The sequence below is a fragment of the Marmota monax genome, unplaced genomic scaffold (assembly GCF_021218885.2).
Source record: "Marmota monax isolate L192 unplaced genomic scaffold, Marmota_monax_Labrador192_F-V1.1 WCK01_AAM20220418_F8-fsc00038, whole genome shotgun sequence".
Taxonomy (NCBI): domain Eukaryota; kingdom Metazoa; phylum Chordata; class Mammalia; order Rodentia; family Sciuridae; genus Marmota; species Marmota monax.
In genome coordinates, this window is record NW_026692498.1 from 9,352,487 (window position 1) to 9,372,454 (window position 19,968).

Here is a 19,968-nt window from a genome sequence, read left to right on the forward strand (position 1 = left end):
TTCTGAAAGTACTTCTGGATTAGCATGAGCCAATAATATATCATCCATAAAATGAATAATATATGCATCAGGAAAGTTATTTCTTATAGGAGCTATCACTTGACCCAATTTTTTTACATAAAGTAGGACTATTACACATCCCTTGAGGCAAAACTTTCCAGCAATATCTTTTAACAGGTTTTTAAAATTAATTTCTGGGACACTGAAAGCAAATTTTTCACAATCCTCATGATGTAACCTTATTACAAAAAATAATCTTTTAGATCTATTACCATTAACCTATAATTTAAATGAATTGCTCTGGGGGAAGGAAGTCCAGGCTGCAATGATCCCATAGGCTGAATTGCATGGTTTATTGCTGTTAAATCCTGTATTAATCTCCAATTACCTGACTTTTTCTTAATAAGAAAAATGGGGATGTTCCAATAATTGATTCTATATGACCAGCCTAAAATTGTTCCTCATTTAACATGTGAATTATCTTAAGTTTTTCCCCTGAGATGGGCCACTGAGAAATCCATATAGGCTCTTCTGTGAGCCAGGTGATCTTTTCTGCTGTTTTTTGGATCGGGGAGACACTCAGGGCCCCTAGTAAAAATTTTGGTTTGGTGTATTTACTAATCTCTGTCAAGGAGACTGGTTTATAAGCAGATACTCTCCCTGATAATTTCCCTCATTATCTTCAGGAAGAAGCCCTTGATTAATTTCCTCAAATGATCTCATGGAATTTGGAGTTACTAATAATAATCCTATTTTGCTTAATATGTCTCTTCCCCATAGGTTTACTGTTAAGGACTCTAACACATAAGGTTTAAAAACTCCACTGTTCCTATCAGGATCCTCCCAGTGGAGATAATTAGCACTTTGAGCAGGCTGTGAGATTTGTCCAATTCCCTCTAAGTTAGCTGGTGCTATATGTAAGGGCCAATTTTTAGGCCAGAAGTGACTGGACAGGACTGATTTATCTGCTCCAGTGTCCACTATGCCTTTGAACTTTTTGTGATTAATTTTAAGTTCCAGTAGGGGGCGCTCCTGCTGAACTTATTAGACCAGTACATTCTGTCTGGTGGTTTGGAAACTGAATTTACTTTGGGGTGTCCACCCAAATTACTGGGTAATAAAATTAATTGAGAAATAGTATTTTTTGGAGTAAGCCGAAGGGGATAATTTGACTTTACAGTAACATTTAATTCTCCCTCAAAACAGTTATCCACAACTCCAGGTATCACCTCGATGGCCTCTTAAATTGTTACGTCCCAAAATTAACCCTATACTCTCTCTTGGGAGTGGCCCAAAAATCCCAGTAGGGATTTGTTGTGGCCCAAATTCAGGATTTAATTTAATTATCATTGAGGGTCGTAAAGAAACTGTCTTGTAGAAATGGTGGCTCTGGTAGAAATGGTGGCTCCCCATGGTCAGCTCTGATGACGTTAAATTGTGCGACCTTTCTTCTTGTTCCCCTGTTTTTCTGGCCCAGGGATGGGCCAATCAGAAGTTTTTTGACTCCCTACTAGGCGGAAGTGAAGGCCAGAATGCGGGCTGATGAGTGCCATCTTGGCCTACCATGTGGTCTTCAACTCTGTAATATCTATTACCAGTAGCAGAGGGAACCCTGGGCTTAAATTTGTGGGCATTACAAGTTCGCGCATAATGGCCATTCCTCCCACAATGAAAGCACCTCCCGTGGGGTCTACATACTAATTCTCGGGGCTGGAGAGTTTGTTTTAATGCCACTGCGAGTGTATTTGTTTGTAAATGGGGTGGGTTGATATCAGAACACAAATGAATAAACTCTGAAACCATACCCTTCTTTCTGTGGGGTCTGAGAATATCTTGACAATATTTATTTGCATTTTCAAATGCCAACTGTTTAACAGTAAACTCACAAGCACCTGGATCTCCAATGGAGCAGTTTGTGGTCTGGTAGAGCCACCTACGAAATCAGAATAAAGTTCATTGGCACCTTGCTTAACTTTAGTCAGAACTAAGCTAGATTGGACCCTGGAGGCAATTTGTCTCCAGGCACATTTAGCACATGCTGTAATCTTATGATACACTACAAAACCATAATTTAGTTGCCTTTCCAAATCAATAAATTCACCCATTCCTAAAAACATGTCCAATTATTTCTGCCTGCTCCGAACAAAAGTCTGTCCAATATGACCACCAGGGTAAACAATCCCCCAACTCAAGCAAGCTCTAGCAGTAGAAATCCAATCGCTAGGTGGGAGTGGCTGAGAGCAAATAGTCTCAAGCAAGCTTTGCATGAATGGTGAATTTGGACCACAGGTGTTTTTTAACTCTTTAATAGTTTTAAAAGGAATTACTGCATGGACTCGAACAAGATGGTCCTGATCATTAACCTGCTCAAAAACCGGAAAGAGTTGAAAGTCGCTAGTGTCCTCCCCAGCTTCCTGGGCCTTTCTAATTCCCCACTGGAATGGAGTAAGGAAAGTCATCGCCAGCTCAGAATATCTGTTGAAATTTGTCCTTCTAACAGAGAGCGGCCAAATTCGAATGACCCTGACAGGTGCCATTAAACACAATCTGTTAAAAACCCTGGCAAATCCTGGACTTCATTGTCTGACTCCTCTCCCTCAGACTGTGATTCCTCCATGGACTCTTCCCTGTCACCATGTTGAATCTGAGCTTGTAAGTCTTGTGGAGGAGAAGGACTTTCTGTCTCTCTATGAATCTCCTCTGGATTCTCCTCTCTGGGAAAAAGACCTTCTATCCCCCTGGATGCCTCCTTCTATGATTCTCCTCTCTATGGTCTTCCTCCAGACTACTCTGGTTTGATTCAGGCAAGGCTAAGTTTTTTACTTTCAGTCTTGCCCCAAGGTTTTTTGTTTGAATGTAATTTGTTTTTATTTTTAGGCAGCTTAGAGGAAAAGAGATTTCCTTAGCCTCAGGCAATTTTTCCATTTGAATAGACTTAATGGCTCTCTGAATACCTTTCAATAGATCTTCAGGGGGCCACAGACAATGGCCCATGTAATCAAAAAGACAGATCTCTGATGCAGTTCAAACCTTTTGAATATTCTCAAAAATTCCAGGTAATTCATTAAAAAGGCAAATTTTATGTAATTTCCTTCCTAATTTATCCAATGTATGTAAATTTGGTGAATCTTAGTCACAAAACCAAGGGCAAAATTCACCTACAATCTTTAAGAATTGCAGCAACTAGGTCTTTTGACCTACTTTCACTTCTGAGTAATTATTGTCTCTAAAATAGTCAAATACATGTCTTTATTGGTAGAAGTTGAATTCCCCATCATTAAAGATTTTTTAATGTCCGTTTTCTCCAAAAGTGACTGGTACTTTCATGACCCTAAAAATTGTCAGAAATTCTGCATTTCTATAGTGTGCTTTCTAACTCAACCTAGTCGATTTAATGCACGAACCTCAATTCAGGGTGCCACTTCTGCCAAGCGACCAGCACTGGCTTAATTAAAGATGGTTCAATTCATGAATAAAATGCTAGGGAGTTTTAAATTAAAGAGACAAGACTCTAATTATCTTTAAAACCAACTCCAGGATGGCTTCTCCTAGCTCCTGCCTACAGCCACCATGCGGTAGCGAGGTTTACTGAAGAGGCTAGTGTGAGAGAGGGAACACGCCAGGGAGTGGGCTTTTATTGGGTTACAAAAAATTCCAGGGAAAATCCTACCCAATGAAGGTTAAGGGGGGCAGCATCCCAAGGTCAGGGGCAGTGACTGGGACTTCAGGGCAGTGGCCAGACATGCCTCTGCACAGACAAGCCCTCCAACCTGGAAAAGGGTGGGGAAAGCTCTCACACAGCTGTGTCAAAGAACCTCTCACCCAGCCAGGGTGCAAGGATGGCCTCCCACAGTGAATTAATACCCTGATGGGATTAACTAAATGGAAACTGAAGGTGGGTGGATTGTGGCTGGAGGAAGTGGAACACTGGGGTCCCCTCTTGTTGGTATATATTTTGTATCTGGCAAGTGGAATCTCTCTCTGCTTCTTGATTATCATGTGTGGAGCTTCTCTCCACTACACTCTTTCACCATGATTTTGTGCCTCACCTTGAGCTCTAAGGAATAGAGCTTGCTGTATTTGGATTGAAACCTCTGAAACTGTGAGCCCCAGACAAGCTTTTTCCTCTTCCAAAATTGTTCCTATCAGACCTTTTAGTCACAGCAGTAAAAAAAGCTAACTGAGAAGTGGGGCCTTGGCTGTGACCATGTTGTTTGGAAACTTTGGGGGATTTTTGGAATTTGGGGGAGGAATTTGAGCTGTTTAGTAGTGCAGGCTGGAAATGTTTTTGATTGTTGTAAACAGAGCTTAATGACTCATTCTGATGGGAGCTCAGAATACGAGAATGCCAATAGAACCATGGATTGTAAAGACAGGGCTCAAGAGGGTTTATAAGGGTAAAAGAAATTGAAGTTAAAGCGTATAAGTTAAAGGGTAAAAGACCGGGTGTTGTAAAGTTTCTAAGCTGCAAGGTCTGAGTTAAAATGTAAAGGATTAGGTATTGTTAGGTTCCTATGCTACCTGCAAAACCTGAAATTTCTGTAGCTGTTAAGACAATGCTTGGAACTGCCCAGTAAATATTTCCCCTGACTATTTGGTTGTTTAATAAAGGCTCTGTGTGGTCGCACATAGGCATTGCAGGGCCTGGACCAATCAGTTTAAATGTAACCCCCTCCTTAGGAATGACCTGTCACTCCAGCCTGACCTGTTCCTGCCAGTGAATGAACTAATCATGTTTAGGAGTTGTTGTTCAATTTTCCCGTGCCTCATGATGATTTGTTCTGATGTATACAAAGCCCTCCGCCCTCCCCAAAAAGTGTACTTAAGCAGTGCTCAGCCCCTGCTCGGGGCTCTGGGCTGCTTTCCCTTCTTGAGTGGGCACGGAACCCCAGCATGCTGGTTCAATAAATCCCCTACTGCCAATTGCATGAGTGGTCACTTGGTGGTCTCTTTCTCCGACGTTTCGCGGAACCCTTACATTTGGTGCGTTGGCCGGGAAAAGTGCATCGCCGGACAAGGAGACCTCCAACGGACTCCTTTAGGGGGTAAGTAAGGCGCCTCTTCCTCTTCTTCTTCCTCCTTTTCTTCTCCTCCTTGTTATCCTTCTTGTTTTTCCTTTGCGATCGCTTAGAGCTTTTTGGTTTTTGGCTCAATGGAGAGCGTAAATTCTCAGAGCTTTTTGGTTCAGGTTTGGTTTTTGGCTTGGATTGGTTTGGTTGGGTTGGCAGCGTGGCCGTCAGTGGAGAGTGTAAATTCTCCCTGGCAGTGGTGACAGACGTGTCCTAATCCACAGGCCACTCTTCTTAAGGGACTCCTTGGAGGATTCGGGGGAGGGGGCAAAACTGCCCCCAGTTGGTAGAGGGACAAGAGTGCCCTCGTTTGTACTCTGCTGTCAACCCATTTGGTTTCACCAGCAATTCCTTTTCTCAGGTTGAATTCACTGCCTGTCTTTAATCTTTGCTTCTAAACTTGTGTTAAACGTTTACTGTGTGTCCGTGTTTGTGTCACGTTTGTATCGTCCCTGTCTCTGCCTGAGTAACTCCCAGTATGGGACAAAGCCATTCCACGCCTCTGTCCCTGAAGCCTTTCCTGGTCCCTGCCTCCACTCCGACCCCTTCCCCCAAGATCCTATCACTCAATCCTTCTGCTCCTCCGCTCTTCCCCTCCATTCTCCCTGAGTCACAAGATTGTAGATCTTGGGGTTGTGAATGAACTGGAGCTGCATGATGATCTTTGTGTGTCTTTTTGTCTGTGTCTCTGTTAAGTGTGATGGCATTGTTTTACTTTGGACCGATGCAGAGTCCCAAATTCCAAACGGCCTTAGATGTGTGGAAGTAACTTTAGCTAAATTTTAACCTAATGCTTCTCCTGTGAGGGACCAAAAGTCAATAGAACCGCCAGCTTTTCTGTTCTCACCTTTTACACCTCTCTTAGCTATGTTTTAAAGAACTTTGATAAACTTTACCCCCCTTTGTTAAGCGAGATTAGGGAAGCAGTGTTTTCTTTTCTTCCAGTAGTTGGCTTGAGCACGCCCACTGCAGAGGGAAATGCCTGGGGTCTAAAAACTTTGATATCTCGCTTAAACTTTTCTCAAACTTGAAACAACTGCAAGCAGAAGATGAGCTTTTTGGGAAGCTGACTACTGAAAAGTTAGGAGATGTGAGAAATGCCTAGTGCCTGGGGTCAAACCAAGCCAGAGGAAGTAATCCTATAAGTAAAAGGTGGAACTAAGGGGCTCCCAGCAGCTGCCAAAGCCATTTTGCTTTGGGGAGTTTCCTCCTTCCTTACCTGCACTTTAGGGTTTACCCCACCTCTGTTTGCTTAACTAAGGGAACAATAAATACAGTAATGTGTTGATGTTATAGATTGTTTCTTGGGGATGATCTTGGCTAAATGTGTATCTAAAAGATAATTTTTTTATTGTAACAATTTGGTATCTGAATGGGTTTCTAAAGCATTGCACTATCTTGCAGTTAAAAGTTGGGTTTAAGCAATTGTTTAGTTTGATTTCAGATAGTTCATGCTAGAAAACTTAAATACTTAGGATAAAAAAATTAAAAAGTTTCAATTTTGAACTGGGTAGCCTGAGAAAATTTCACTAGGTATTCCAGTGTATTAACTTGGGCGAAGATAATAAATTATGATATGATATCTGTTCCCCTCAGTGTGTAAGATTCAGGAAAAAAAAAGGGTGCTAAATTAAAACTTTGGTCTGGCTTATTGAAATGACATTAATTAGCAACAGTCTTGGGAATTTTTAAGGCTTGATTTTTGATATACATGGTAGAACTTAATACTACTTTAGGAACTTCAGAACAAAGGAAGCAGCTTAATGATCCTGAGGGAATTTCCTCTGATGGTGGCCTTTATATTATCAGAAAAAGATCCTATTTTCAGTTTTGTGTGAGCAAGTGTTTCTAATGTAAAGAGATATAAGGATATAAAATTTTGAGAATTGCATCTTAAACCTGGAAATTATGACTTATAGCTAAAATGCCTTAGACATGAGGTTTCTGCTCAGAATTACAGTTTTCCCAGTTCCTCCCAAACCTCAGCCAGGACTTAAGCTGATATGCAAATAGAAGAAGCCTGGAACACTCAGCAGGAGACAGATTTCAGGCCCAAGGAAAAAAAGAGTTAAAGTGTCTTTTTACCTGAACTCAAACTAGACCCCAACCAAAAAGTAAATTATATGGTATTTATTAATTACTGGCCAGTCATCTTTTTTTAGGACTCTTGCTTTTTCTTAGATTCTGTATTTTTTTTGGAGCTCATGATTTTAATCCCACAGACAGGTTAATGTTTTCTGATCAGTTCTATTTCTGATCAACTGTGGAGTTTTTAAACATTGCAATGGAGATTTCACCTGAAAAAGCTACAAGGGTGTTACACTTGTGTTATGTGTTGTATGTCAGTATGTCTGGATGTGTGTATGTCCATATATCCTGCAGTGATATGACAATTGACAGATGAGGAGCGCTCATTAAAAAATTTAGAAATGGATCCAAATATCTTTGATTCACGTGGTTCAAATGGTTCAATTTACATTGGGTAAACAGATATGTCTATAAAATTGGGTAAACAGTTGATGTCTATAAAATAATCTGCTTAAATTCAGAAATTTACAGATATTGTTTTAAAGTGTGAACAGAAGGAGGTTATCAGATGGAAAAGAAAAACTAGAACGTTTTAGGTATGGATTTAATAGAGGGAAAATGTGTTTCTGGATAAGAGAGTCTATGTGATTAAGTAATTAAGAAGGTTTAAGTAAGTGATAAAAAAGGTTTGTGTAAGTTGGTTATGTGTGTAAGTTTTTGAGCAAATAATCTTAAAGAAATTAAAGATTATACAACTATGGTTAAACAACAGCTGTTATTTTTCAATATTGTAATCTTGTTACTTTAAAAGCTAACCTTGGTTAATATAAAAACATCAATATAATTATGGTGCTACTAATGTGTTCATATCTTCCAGGTATACAAGTCTGTAAAGTAGAAGCTTCAAAAGAACATTGTATGAAGCTGGTGTTCTAAAGTTGTATGGTAATTTTAGGCTTAAAAGAAAAAAACATGTTGGAGATTTGTTTATATCATTTGTGTTCTACGATTGGACTTGTTATCAATAAGATACATGTTACTTTTTACACTGAGATACAATTTAAATGTATTTTTAAGTTAATGAGAGCCTAATCTGTGTAAAGGTTTTATTGTAAAACACCAAAGTACTTTGCTACTTTTCTATAAAAGGTTAAAAGCTTTCAGCCTTTAATTCATGTTTTAGGTGTGATATTATGTTGTGTTAGCTAATGTTCATGTAAACTTGAACAACAATTTATGTAAACTTTGTAAAATGATCAGCTTCAGAACTATAGTACTTGAGATTTATAAAGAGCCCTGCCTTACTTGAGATAAGGCTCTGTCCCATCTCACTACATGTGAAAGTGGCTATGAAAGAAGTAAGCCAGATTTCAGTACAGTTAAAGTTGTGTCCAAAAGTAGGTTTTTGCCAAAATTACTAGGATCTCAAATAGGGAATTATGATGTATAACTCTGCCAGAATTCAAGGTAGCCATTATGTAAGCTAAATATGTTTTTACCCTAGTTAGTTTTGTTTTGTATTTTGCTTATAGATGGTTTAAGGATTGCCTGTTAATGTTTTAAAGTGGTATTGCTTTAAGAACACAACCTGGGTCAACATAAGATAAGGAGTTATCACCTACAGGATAGAGAGATAGACATTAAAGCCCAGTGCTCTTAATAGAAGGCTGTTAACTTATTTGCTGGATGTTTAAGATTAAGTTTTAAAATTAAAAATTTGGCTCTTGCCCTCTGAGTCAGTCTGAATCAGGGAATAGGGGACTTCTCCAAAGGGCTCTGCAACTCTAGGCCACATAACCTCCTGAGCAGGGAGATTAATGAGACCAGTGGAGGACAGAAAGCCAATCGGTGCATTTGCTTTGAAGAGAAGGGTCATCAGAAAAGGGGAAACATCCCTGATGCTTCCGAGGGAAGCCACATGGTCAAGCAAGGCCTGGACCCATCCTAAGGTAAATGGCACTAGCAGAACTGAGAAGCTGCTATGAAGTTCCCCGAGGACTCCCAGGGAAACTCAGCTGTCTGTTGACAATAGATAAGAACAAAAGTCAGTTTGACTTGCTTCATCTTAAACACTTAGCAAAGATAGTTAAAGCCAAAGCACAGCTGTTCCTGGACATTTTAAATGATAATAATAGTTAAATGTAACTTCCAAAAATAAGTAAACTAGAGGCTACAAAAGAGATTCTCAGACAGGAATGCCTGATAACTACTAAAAGGAACTGCCAGAGTAGTTTTTAGTTTAAGGCCCACAGATATTCCTAACCTACACAGGTAGGCTTGGTGTTTGCTAGGATGGTTATCCAGCCCTAAGTAGCAAAATTAAAGGTTTCTCTATTAGACATAGGTCATACTAGTAAAAAGGACATCTGTAAACCTAAATGTTAGTTGTTGTGTTTACATCCCTGACATTTCTGGCAAGGTGACAAATATCCTTAAAGATTTACATGCTTAGATAGAAGCCATGTCCTCAGCAACTTTGTCGTGGAAACAATATCTTAGCTTCTGGTTCTTGGTACTTCCTGGTGGAAAACATTGTTAGTCTCTGTCTTGGCCATTATACTCATTGTCATATTCCTGTGCTGTGACATTTATTGTTGCATCAATATGGTTCCAGTAAATTAATGAATTCTTGTTTCTCTTATAGACCACCTATCACTCGAATGGCCCTCAAGCCTAATACTTCTCAATTGGACTTTTATCATGGACCACTCGATAGACCCGATATTTTTAAAGGGGGACTCCAAACTGCTTGCCCCACACCGTCCCTTTTCAGCCTGAAGAAGCCAGAAAGATTCTCTTCGCCCCCCCCCCTTCCTTACAGCAGTATGGAGTTCCCAAATTAGAGGGGGAAATGAAGCCAGATTTTAATTTAGGTAGTCAGTGTAGTTAGATAAATTGGGGTCTAATATTGAGTGGAATCTAAAATGGAGGCCATGCTGAAAATGATTCCAGGGAACGCAAAACAACTCATGAAATGTGAAACCCTTCAATAATTGTGATGCATTACTTTTAAGATTAAAAGTAGTCAGAAAAAGGAGTGGGGAATGTAAGGGTAAAAGAAATTGAAGTTAAAGCGTAAAAGTTAAAGGGTAAAAGACCGGGTGTTGTAAAGTTTCTAAGCTGCAAGGTCTGAGTTAAAATGTAAAGGATTAGGTATTGTTAGGTTCCTATGCTACCTGCAAAACCTGAAATTTCTGTAGCTGTTAAGACAATGCTTGGAACTGCCCAGTAAATATTTCCCCTGACTATTTGGTTGTTTAATAAAGGCTCTGTGTGGTCGCACATAGGCATTGCAGGGCCTGGACCAATCAGTTTAAATGTAACCCCCTCCTTAGGAATGACCTGTCACTCCAGCCTGACCTGTTCCTGCCAATGAATGAACTAATCATGTTTAGGAGTTGTTGTTCAATTTTCCCGTGCCTCATGATGATTTGTTCTGATGTATACAAAGCCCTCCGCCCTCCCCAAAAAGTGTACTTAAGCAGTGCTCAGCCCCTGCTCGGGGCTCTGGGCTGCTTTCCCTTCTTGAGTGGGCACGGAACCCCAGCATGCTGGTTCAATAAATCCCCTTCTGCCAATTGCATGAGTGGTCACTTGGTGGTCTCTTTCTCCGACGTTTCGCGGAACCCTTACAGGTTCAGAGAAAGAGAACCATATTGGAATTTGTAGTAGAGACAATTTGTGTTATGTCCTGTCTGAGAAATTGTCTGTATTTTGCCCAAAGTCTGTGAGGCTGATTTAAAAGTTCTGGTGAAAGAAGTATCTAGAAAGCATAGAATTTCAGCAGTGGCATACATGTTGCTGGTGGCTGTTAACCACATTTATTGTGATAATCAAGAGAAGAAAGCAGAGCAGAAAGATTTGAAAAACTTTGACTTGAAAGGTGGGAGTAAAACTGAGTCTATAGAAGTTGCAGTTGAGAAACACATTACCTAACTAAAATGCTAAAAGTTTTTCCCAGAGACAATAAGAAAGATGGCTATAGAGCATCTCAGAAAATGGCAAGATCATATCCATCTCAGACTCAAGAAAGTCAAAGCAAAAATTCTCTTGAGAAGAGACCAGTGGGGACCCCTTCTTGCAGAAAGGGAACTAGGAGTTTTTTTCTACAGAGTAATATACCCAAACACTCAGAGGCTGCCACAGCCAGGGTCCTTGGAGGCTTAGCTAATGTTCAAGTTGGTGGCAGACCTTGCTGTCAACCACCTAGTTCTGCAGGAATGTAACATGGTGGAGTGTGGAGGTCAGGGAAGCCTTCATCGAGATTTCAAATTAAGGTGTGGGAGTCCAGAAAAAGTGCAGCAGCATCATAGTTCCTGCAAGCAAGGAGGGCAATGCATAAAGATGTTAGGAAGAAACAAAAGCTGCAGTGGCAACCCTCCAGAATAAGAAATTCTAGTACCATGGAACATCCATTGAGAAAGACTGCAGCAACCAAGGTGAGTCAAATCAACAGAAAGGCCACGTGGGCTACAATCAAGAAGGCCACAGATTGGAGTTAAACAAGCCCTTTGGACAGAACATCATGATATGTGCACCAAATTCCAGATGTGGAATTACAGGACTTGTTTTCCTAGCTGGATTTAGACTTCCTGAACTCCCTGTACATTTATATTTTGGATGCATGTACATTGCTTTTGAATTTTTACAGGAGCTCATGATATGAGCTTACCCTGAGTCTCAGAGGATATTTTTTTAATATAAACTTTTGGGCAGCTTGAACTGTTCAGCCTATGGGAACTCTTGGAAATGGACTAAATGTATTTTCCATAATGAGATGAACATGAGCTTTTGTGGGACATGTGTGAAATGTTATTGTTTAAATATTAGTTGTCCCCCAGAAGCTTGTGTGTAAGACAATGCAAGCATGTTTAGAGGAAAAATGACTAAGGTATGAGAGCCTCAACCCAGTTAGTGGGTTAATCCCCTGAAGTGACTATCTGAGTGAAAATGGAAACAGGTAGGGTGTGGCTTGAGTAGGTGGGTCATTGGGGGTATGCCTTTGGGGTATATATTTTGCCTGGCAAGTGGAGTCTCTCTCTGCTTACTGATTATCATGTGAACTGCTTCCCTCCATAACACTCTTTCACCATGATGTTCTGCTTCACATGGAGCCCTGAGAACCAGACCTTGCTATCTATGGATTGAGACTTCTAAAACTATGAGTCCTAAATAAACTTTTCCTCTTCTACAATTGATCTTGTCAAGTCTTTTATTCACAGCAGCAAAAAAAGTAACTAAAACATCAATAGAACAGAATAGAAGATATAAAGACAAAACTGCATAGATATATAGCAATCTGATACTCAAAAAGGTGCTAAAAACATAGATTGGAGAAATGATGATCTTTTGAACAAATGTTGCTAATGAAAACTGTATATTCATATGTACAAGAATGAAAGCAGATGCTTGTTTTTCACCCTGACAAAAGTCAACTCAAAGTGGATCTGATACCTAGGAATTAGACTAGAAAATGCAACTGTTGGAGGAAAACATAAAGTCACCACTCCAATGTATTGGAGCAGGCACCAACTTCCTTAGCAAAACCCTAAAGCTCAAAAAAATCCAAGAATGAATAAGTGGGATGGCATCAAATTAAAAATCTTATGCACAATAAAGGGAACAATTAAGTGAATGAAAAGAAAGCCTACAGAAATCTTTACCAGCTACTCCTCATAGAGGGATTAATGTCCAGAATATATAAAAAACTGAAAATACTTAACAAAAAGGAAAAAACACAGTCAACAAGTGGGCAGAAGAACTAACCAGATATTTCTCAAAAGAAAAAATATAAAAATCAACAAATACATGAAAAAAATACTCAATATCTCTAGCAATCACGGAAATGGACATCAAAGTACTACTGAGACTTTATCTCACTCAATTTAGAATGTCAATCATGGAGAATGCAAAGAATAATAAATGCTGGCAAGAATGGTACACTCAAAAATTTTGGTGGCATTGAAAACTAGTACAACCACTTTGGAATGTAGTTTGTAGATTTCTTCAAAGCCCAGGAATGGATCAACCCTATGACCCAGCTATCCTGTTTCTTGTTGGACATGAAACATAAATAAATAAATAAATAAATAAGGCCATTACAGTGAAATAGGAACATCACATCAATATTTATAGCAGTGCCATTCACTAATAACCAAGTTATGGGCCCAGCCCAGATACTCATTAATAAATGAATGAAAAAATAGGATATGCCATATATACACAATGGAGTTTTACTCAACCATGAAGAAGACTAAGATAATGGCATTTGCTGGGAAATGAATTGAATTGGAGAACATAACACTAAGTGAAATAAGTTAGACTCATAATGTCAAAGGTTGAATATTTTCCTTCACATGCAGAAGCTAAAGCAAAATAAGAGAAAAAGATAGGTGGAGGGCAGTTACTTGAAAATAAAATGCAAGAGAGTGGAGTAGTATAAAAGGATAGAAGGGAAAGGAAAAGAGAGAAAAAGTACGAGACTGTGGAATAAAATGGACCACATTATTCTATGTATCTAAATTTGAATACAACACAGTGGCTGAGCATGGTGGCACACCCCTTTAATCCCAGAAACTCAGGAAGCTGAAGAAAAAGTATTGAGTGTCCAAAGCCAACTCAGTGAGACTCTGTCTCTAAATAAAATATTTTAAAAAGGTCTGGAAATGTGGCTCAGTGTTTAAATACCTCTGGATCCAATCCTCAGTACCCCCCCGCAAAAAAAAATTTAATACAACACAGTAGAGTTTTCTTTTATGTATACCTATAAAACATCCATTAAAAACAATAAATTAATCAAAGAAAGACCAGTAGAACAAAGGAAGGGGAATACAGGACAGTGGAAGAAAAGAAAAGAAGTGGTAGTAGGGACTGAAAAGGAGCAAATTATTTTCTATGCATCTATGGTTCTGTGAAAATGAATTCCACTATTATATGTAAGTATAATGCACTAATAAAAACAATTTTTTTTTAAATTGAAAAGAGAAGCCATATGATCCAGTAATTCTACTACTGAGAATATACCCAAAGAACATGAAGTCAGTGTGGAAAAAGATACCTGTGTGCTGATGTTCATTGCAGCCCTATTCACAATAGCTAAGAAGTGGAAACAAGCTAGGACTTCATAGATGAATGAATATATAAAGAAAATATTTATTCATATGTATACATATATATTCATAAAGAAGAATGAGAAGGAGGAGGAGTTGAAAGGTGGAGGAGGGGAGGCAATGGAATGTGGAGTAATGGGGATTGAAATGGAGCAAATTACATTTCATGCATGTATGAATATGTCACAATAAACTCCACTACAATGTATAAGTATAAGGCACTTAAAAATTTGAATTTTTAAAATGAAAGAGCCTAGAAGCTAGTGGAATGAAAAACAGAAACAAAATCCTGTCATTTGCAACAACATGCATGGATTTGGAGGTCTATATGTCAAGTGAAATAAAACAGGCTCAAGTATTGCATATCATAAAAGTGTAGAATCTTAGAAATTCAGAGTATAATGATGTTGCCAAAAGGTTGGGAGAATATAGTGGACAGATGGCAAAAGTTTGATCAATGTGTACAAAATGACAGTTGGATGGGAGCATAAAATATTGGTGTGCTATTTTACAGTGGGGAGACTATAGCTCACAATAATGTGCAGTACATTTTTAAAAGTTATAATAATAATTTTGATAGTTTTCACCATGAAAGAAATTAAAGGGCTGGAGCTCTGGCTTAGTGGTAGAGCACATGTCTAGCAAGTGTGAGGCACTGGGGTTGATGCCCAGCACCACATTTAAAAAATCTACATAAACATAAAGTATTGTGTCCATCACAACTAAAAATATATTTTTAAAATTTTTATTATTAGTTGTTAAAAACATTACAAAGCTCTTGACATATCATATTTCATATATTTGATTCAAGTGGGTTATGAACTCCCATTTTTACCCCATATACAGATTGCAAAATCACATTGGTTACACATCCACTTTTTTACATACTGCCATACTAGTGTCTGTTGTGTTCTGTTGCCTTTCCTATCCTCTATTATCCCCCCCCCCGCTCCCCTCCCCTCCCATCTTCTCTCTCTACCCCATCTACTGTAATTCATTTCTCTCCCTTTCTCTTATATGTAATTTTGTATAACAAATTTTGTATAACAAATTGCATTTCCATGCAATTCCCTTTCTCTCTCCCTTTCCCTTCCATCTCTCGTCTTCCATCTCTCCTTTAATGTTAATCCTCTTCTCATGCTCTTCCTCCCTGCTCTGTTCTTAGTTGCTCTCCTTATATCAAAGAAGAAATTTGGCATTTGTTTTTTAGGGATTGGCTAGCTTCACTTAGCATAATCTGCTCTAATGCCATCCATTTCCCTCCTCCAGTTGGGGTGGTCTGTCTACTGCACAGGCGGGCTGCTGGGCCCCTCCTCCAGTTGGGGTGGTCTGTCTACCAGGCGGGCAGGTGGCTGTGCCCCCTCTCCGGGCTGCTTGGTCTGCCTACCGCGCGGGCTGGGGGCTGGGCTCCTCCTCCAGTTGGGATGGTCTATCTATGGTGCAGGCAGGCCACTGGGCCCCTTCTTCAGGTCGTCTGGTGTGCCTACCCTTCAGGCAGGAGGCTGGGCTCCTCCTCCAGTTGGGGTGGTCTGACTACCATGCAGGTGGGCCACTGGGCCCCTTCTCCGGGTCGCATGGTCTGCCTACCTCGCAGGCCGCAGCTAGGCCCCTCCTCCAGTTGGGGTGTTCTGAGTACTGTGCAGGAGGGCTGCTGGGCCCCTTCTCCAGGTCATCTGGTGTGCCTACCCTGCAGGCAGGAGGCTGGGCTCCTCCTCCAGTTGGGGTGGTCTGTCTACCACGCAGGTGGGCCGCTGGGCCTAAAAATATTTTAAATTAAATAAATGGTAAATGTTTAAGGAAACAGATGTTTGGCCATATTAAAATACTACACAATGTATAATGTGTCAAAACATAAAAGGGTACCCAAAATATGCACATTTTAATGCTTTTATGTATGACTTAAAAACATTTCATTTAAATTCTCAAAAAGTCTTTTCCTGTAAAAATTTGTGCATCCTGGACAGAAATCTGCATTTTAAGATGTTGCACAGGTGATGGATTTAAAGTTAAAGAATAAAAACCTCTAGTTTGCATAATTAATTCCAGATATTCTGTTTGGTTGCTTGTTTTGGTTTTGTTCAACCAGTCCAACTTCTTTCATTATTACCCTGCATGTTCTTTGGAATATCCTGCAAATATAGTTATGTCAAACCTTTTTATATAATTAGTTACTTATAATTATGTACTCTCTTGTTCAGAAACTGTCCTTTTAATCATTTATTGTCTCAGGAATTCTTCTTCACAAGTTCAAAGTTCTACTTCTAGAGGGATGACTCTCCTGTCCCGTTCTACCAAGGAATAATTAAACATTTTCTGTGAAATAGTTTATGTGTCTATCTCTCACTAACCAGAACATAAGACCTTATAACAGCAAACTCATATACTATTTCCAAATTTGTAATTAAGTACGCAAATATATTGATATAAAAGGCCAAAATGCTATTTGAATAAATTAATAAATCTGATAAAATAAACTATGGCATAAAAGTTCTGTTTTCTTCCTCTCTGTCCATTATATTTGTTTCCATATTTCAAAAACTTTAAAATCAGTCACTATTTAAACTGAAACATAATTTCAGTTACCAATAGTCAGCATTTACATTCAATATCCCTCTTTCCATTATTTTAACCAAGAATATTTATCAGTAACTTCTAGTGAAAAGACAGTCCTAACTAAGAAAAGCCATGCTCTATTCTTTACACAGTAATATCAGAAAGCTTTTTACTTTTGAGATTCCAACATTCCTTTTCTAAAAAGGACAGATCATTGAAAGGTATATTTCGGGTCATGTGGACATTACACCCGCTGAAAGTCCACTGTTGACTTCTCAGAAAGCTCAAAGATCAGAATCATTCACAGAGTAGTCTTTTAAGCAGCGTTCAGTTGCCAGCAAGTAGAAGTCTCTTTGTCAAATATTTCTGTAACTTTATTGAAACTATCTGCCTGTCTAAACCCATTATTCTGCAGCAGTGAGTCACAGCCCAACAAGGGGAAAGTTGAATGAGGATCAACACATTATAGGTCTTGGAAAAGAAAGCATTTTCTCCTTCTGAATTTACCTTCATAAAGTGATTCCTTCAGGTGATCCCCTGTTCAGCCTAAATGTCTTTTGATGAGCTCCTGGATCAAGCTGGAGGCCTGGGGAGATTCCAAATCTTTCAGCTAGTTCTCTTTTGTGTCATCAACCTCCTAACATACCCACATATTGTACTGGAGAACTTCACTGCTGCAATTCCTGATCATCGCTGCTGGGTCCAGATTCTGGACAATGACACTGTCTCTGGTAATGTCACCAGAACTCTCAGCCAAGATGCCCTCCTGAGGATCTCCATTCCCCTGGACTCAAACCTAAAACCAGAGAAGTGTCATCGCTTCATCCATCCCCAGTGGCATCTTCTTCACCTGAATGAAACTGTCGCCAACAAAACTGAGCCAGACACAGAGCCCTGTGTGGATGGATGGGTGTATGACAGAAGCTACTTCCCCTCCACCATCATAACTGAGGTAAGGTGCCTCATCCAAATATACTGTTTGTATGATCAAAGAGTTTGGAGGTAATACCAAGAAGAAGCTTGCTTTATACATTTAGTCCTTCTGCAGGTAGAAATTGCTTATCTACTTACTCTTTGATGCTGTGGAGAATGTACAGTATTGGAGTTAATGAACTGAACAAACAAAACATATACCTATAATTATCATTTAATCTAGTGAGAAATATCTTTAATTTTAAAAGTGATCAAATGTTATACTAAGTCAGTGGTTCTCAGTGCTGAAAAACTGACCCTGAGAGCAAATAAATCAGAATCTCTGGGCATAGAATCCAAACACTAGTGTTTTTGATGTCCTTTAAGTGATTCAATGTGTGGCCAAGGATGAGAGATATTGTCGTAGTTGAAGTATGGACTGCTAAGAAAAGTCAAAGGCAGGGTCCTTATACCACTTACATGATGAGAAAAAAAGTTATAGTTTTAAAATTTTTGGTAACTGTGTTTTTATATGTTTTAATTGTAGTAGCTAAAGAATCTGTATAAGTTAATGGAATAAAGAGAGTTGGTGACCTGAAGGTAAAAATGAATAAAGTCATGCAGAAAAAAGGTGCAGAATATTGGAAGGTTATGAGGCAAGAGAGAGGCAAGTGTACTTGAAGGGCTAAAATAAGTGGAGGAGGGGCGACCAGGGGAGAGTGACTGTAGGTGAAGCTGGAGATCGGGCAGGATCCACAAAGCAGAGATCATATATGGGAGTTTGCACTCTGTTTTCACTGACTGCAAAGATTTCAAAGGCTCCAAACGTTCTAAAACTCCACTGTGCTTTTTTATTTCCCTCCAGTGGGACCTGGTTTGTGAATCCCAGTCATTAAAATCAGTGGTTCAAACTCTGTTTATGACTGGGTCACTGTTGGGAAGTCTGATATATAGCCTTCTTTCAGACAGGTGAGTGTCACCTCATTTTCTTTTGGACTGTTGGTAAAATTAAGTATTCAGTACATACTTATTTCTTTATTTAAGAAATCTTGACGAGTTCTCTGTGTTTTGCACTGAACTGTGTATTGGACTCACTTTCTGACTCCAGGAAACTATGTATTAGCACTTAATACATATACACTGGAAGTTAAAACTTGTTGTGAAAAATTCATTGTTCTGCATTAAGGAGGACAGAAAAGGGTATGTCAATCATATTAGTTTCAGGGAGCAATTTGCAGAGCAAATCCAGAATGTGAGGTGTATGAGTAACAGTTAGTTCAACAAAGGCAAGGAAAGGAGATTTCAGGGAGAAGGCACTTGCATGTTTAAAAGTATGTTCCTGGTCTTGGCAATATTCTGAACCACCTAGACCCTGTAAGATAAATGAGCATAGATACTTTTATACTGGTCATCATTTCACACATGCAGTGTAGGCACACATACAGAGGTAATCAACATTATAAAATCTGAATCTGAGGATTGAGTAGCACTGTGGCCCTGATGGGATGGTAAGTCACTGGACCTGTAACCTGGATGCTGGTCCTTGTGAAATGACTTTAATAGGTAACATTTGTAACCAGAAAAGTTAATTATTAAGAAGTTAGAAGGATGAAACTTGGAGGTGAGAAGTTTGTGGCTTCTAGCACCCTGGCAGAGCTACAGAAGGCAGTCAACCATGGCTCTCATCCACGCATGTCTCCTACAAGAACACTGATGGGAGTGCTGATTCTGAAAGCCATCTAGTATTCTCAGTTCAAAATTGTGACTTTGAGCATACAACAAATAAATGATGCCTGTATGGATTTCTAGATCAGAGAATTCATTTCCCTCTAGTTTTCAGGTCTCTATACTACCAATTTGTACTGGAGAATGAATTATCAAAACAGTTAAATGAAAAATATGAATAAGTAAGTTTTCTTTGAGCATAGATTCAGGTTACTATCCATAAATAGCAGAATAAAAATGTATTATATTCATATAAATTTCTATTGAGCCACAAGAAAGAACAAACTACTGCCACATGCAATAACAGGGGCAATATTACATAACCCAGGACTGCATAATACATGATTTCAAGTTCTATGAAGATCAAAGCATACAGGCTAATATATGGTATTAAAATTCATGATCTTAGATATCTTTGTTGAGAATGGTGTCCAGAAGAATGTCTGAGAACAACTTCTTTATGAGACTGATGTTCTATTGATTTAGAACTGGTTAAATAGAGTGGTCTTGTGAGAATAATTAAACTTGTAAATGAAATGCTTAATAAGGGATGTAACAATGGTAGAGATGTG

The 19,968-nt window shown here is 39.1% G+C and overlaps 1 protein-coding gene and 1 long non-coding RNA gene across 3 annotated transcripts in view; both read left to right on the forward strand.

Annotated features, from left to right (window-relative positions):
* Window positions 1-6,754: 6,754 nt before the first annotated feature.
* LOC131424204 (uncharacterized) lies at window positions 6,755-10,680 on the forward strand. Its single transcript, XR_009226871.1, has 2 exons — window positions 6,755-9,046; window positions 9,742-10,680. It is a non-coding gene; the product is annotated as an uncharacterized LOC131424204 (long non-coding RNA).
* A 6,371-nt stretch (window positions 10,681-17,051) lies between these two features.
* LOC124093174 (steroid transmembrane transporter SLC22A24-like) overlaps window positions 17,052-19,968 on the forward strand; it is a 33,727-nt gene continuing 30,810 nt past the window's right edge. Inside the window, exons 1-2 of one of the 2 annotated variants that reach the window (XM_046445460.2) lie at window positions 17,052-17,711; window positions 18,537-18,640. In XM_046445460.2, coding sequence (XP_046301416.1) covers window positions 17,310-17,711; window positions 18,537-18,640 — 506 coding nt within the window. In that variant the 5' untranslated portion in view covers window positions 17,052-17,309. The remainder of the gene's footprint in view (window positions 17,712-18,536; window positions 18,641-19,968) is intronic. The other variant, XM_046445459.2, reaches the window with a different exon arrangement.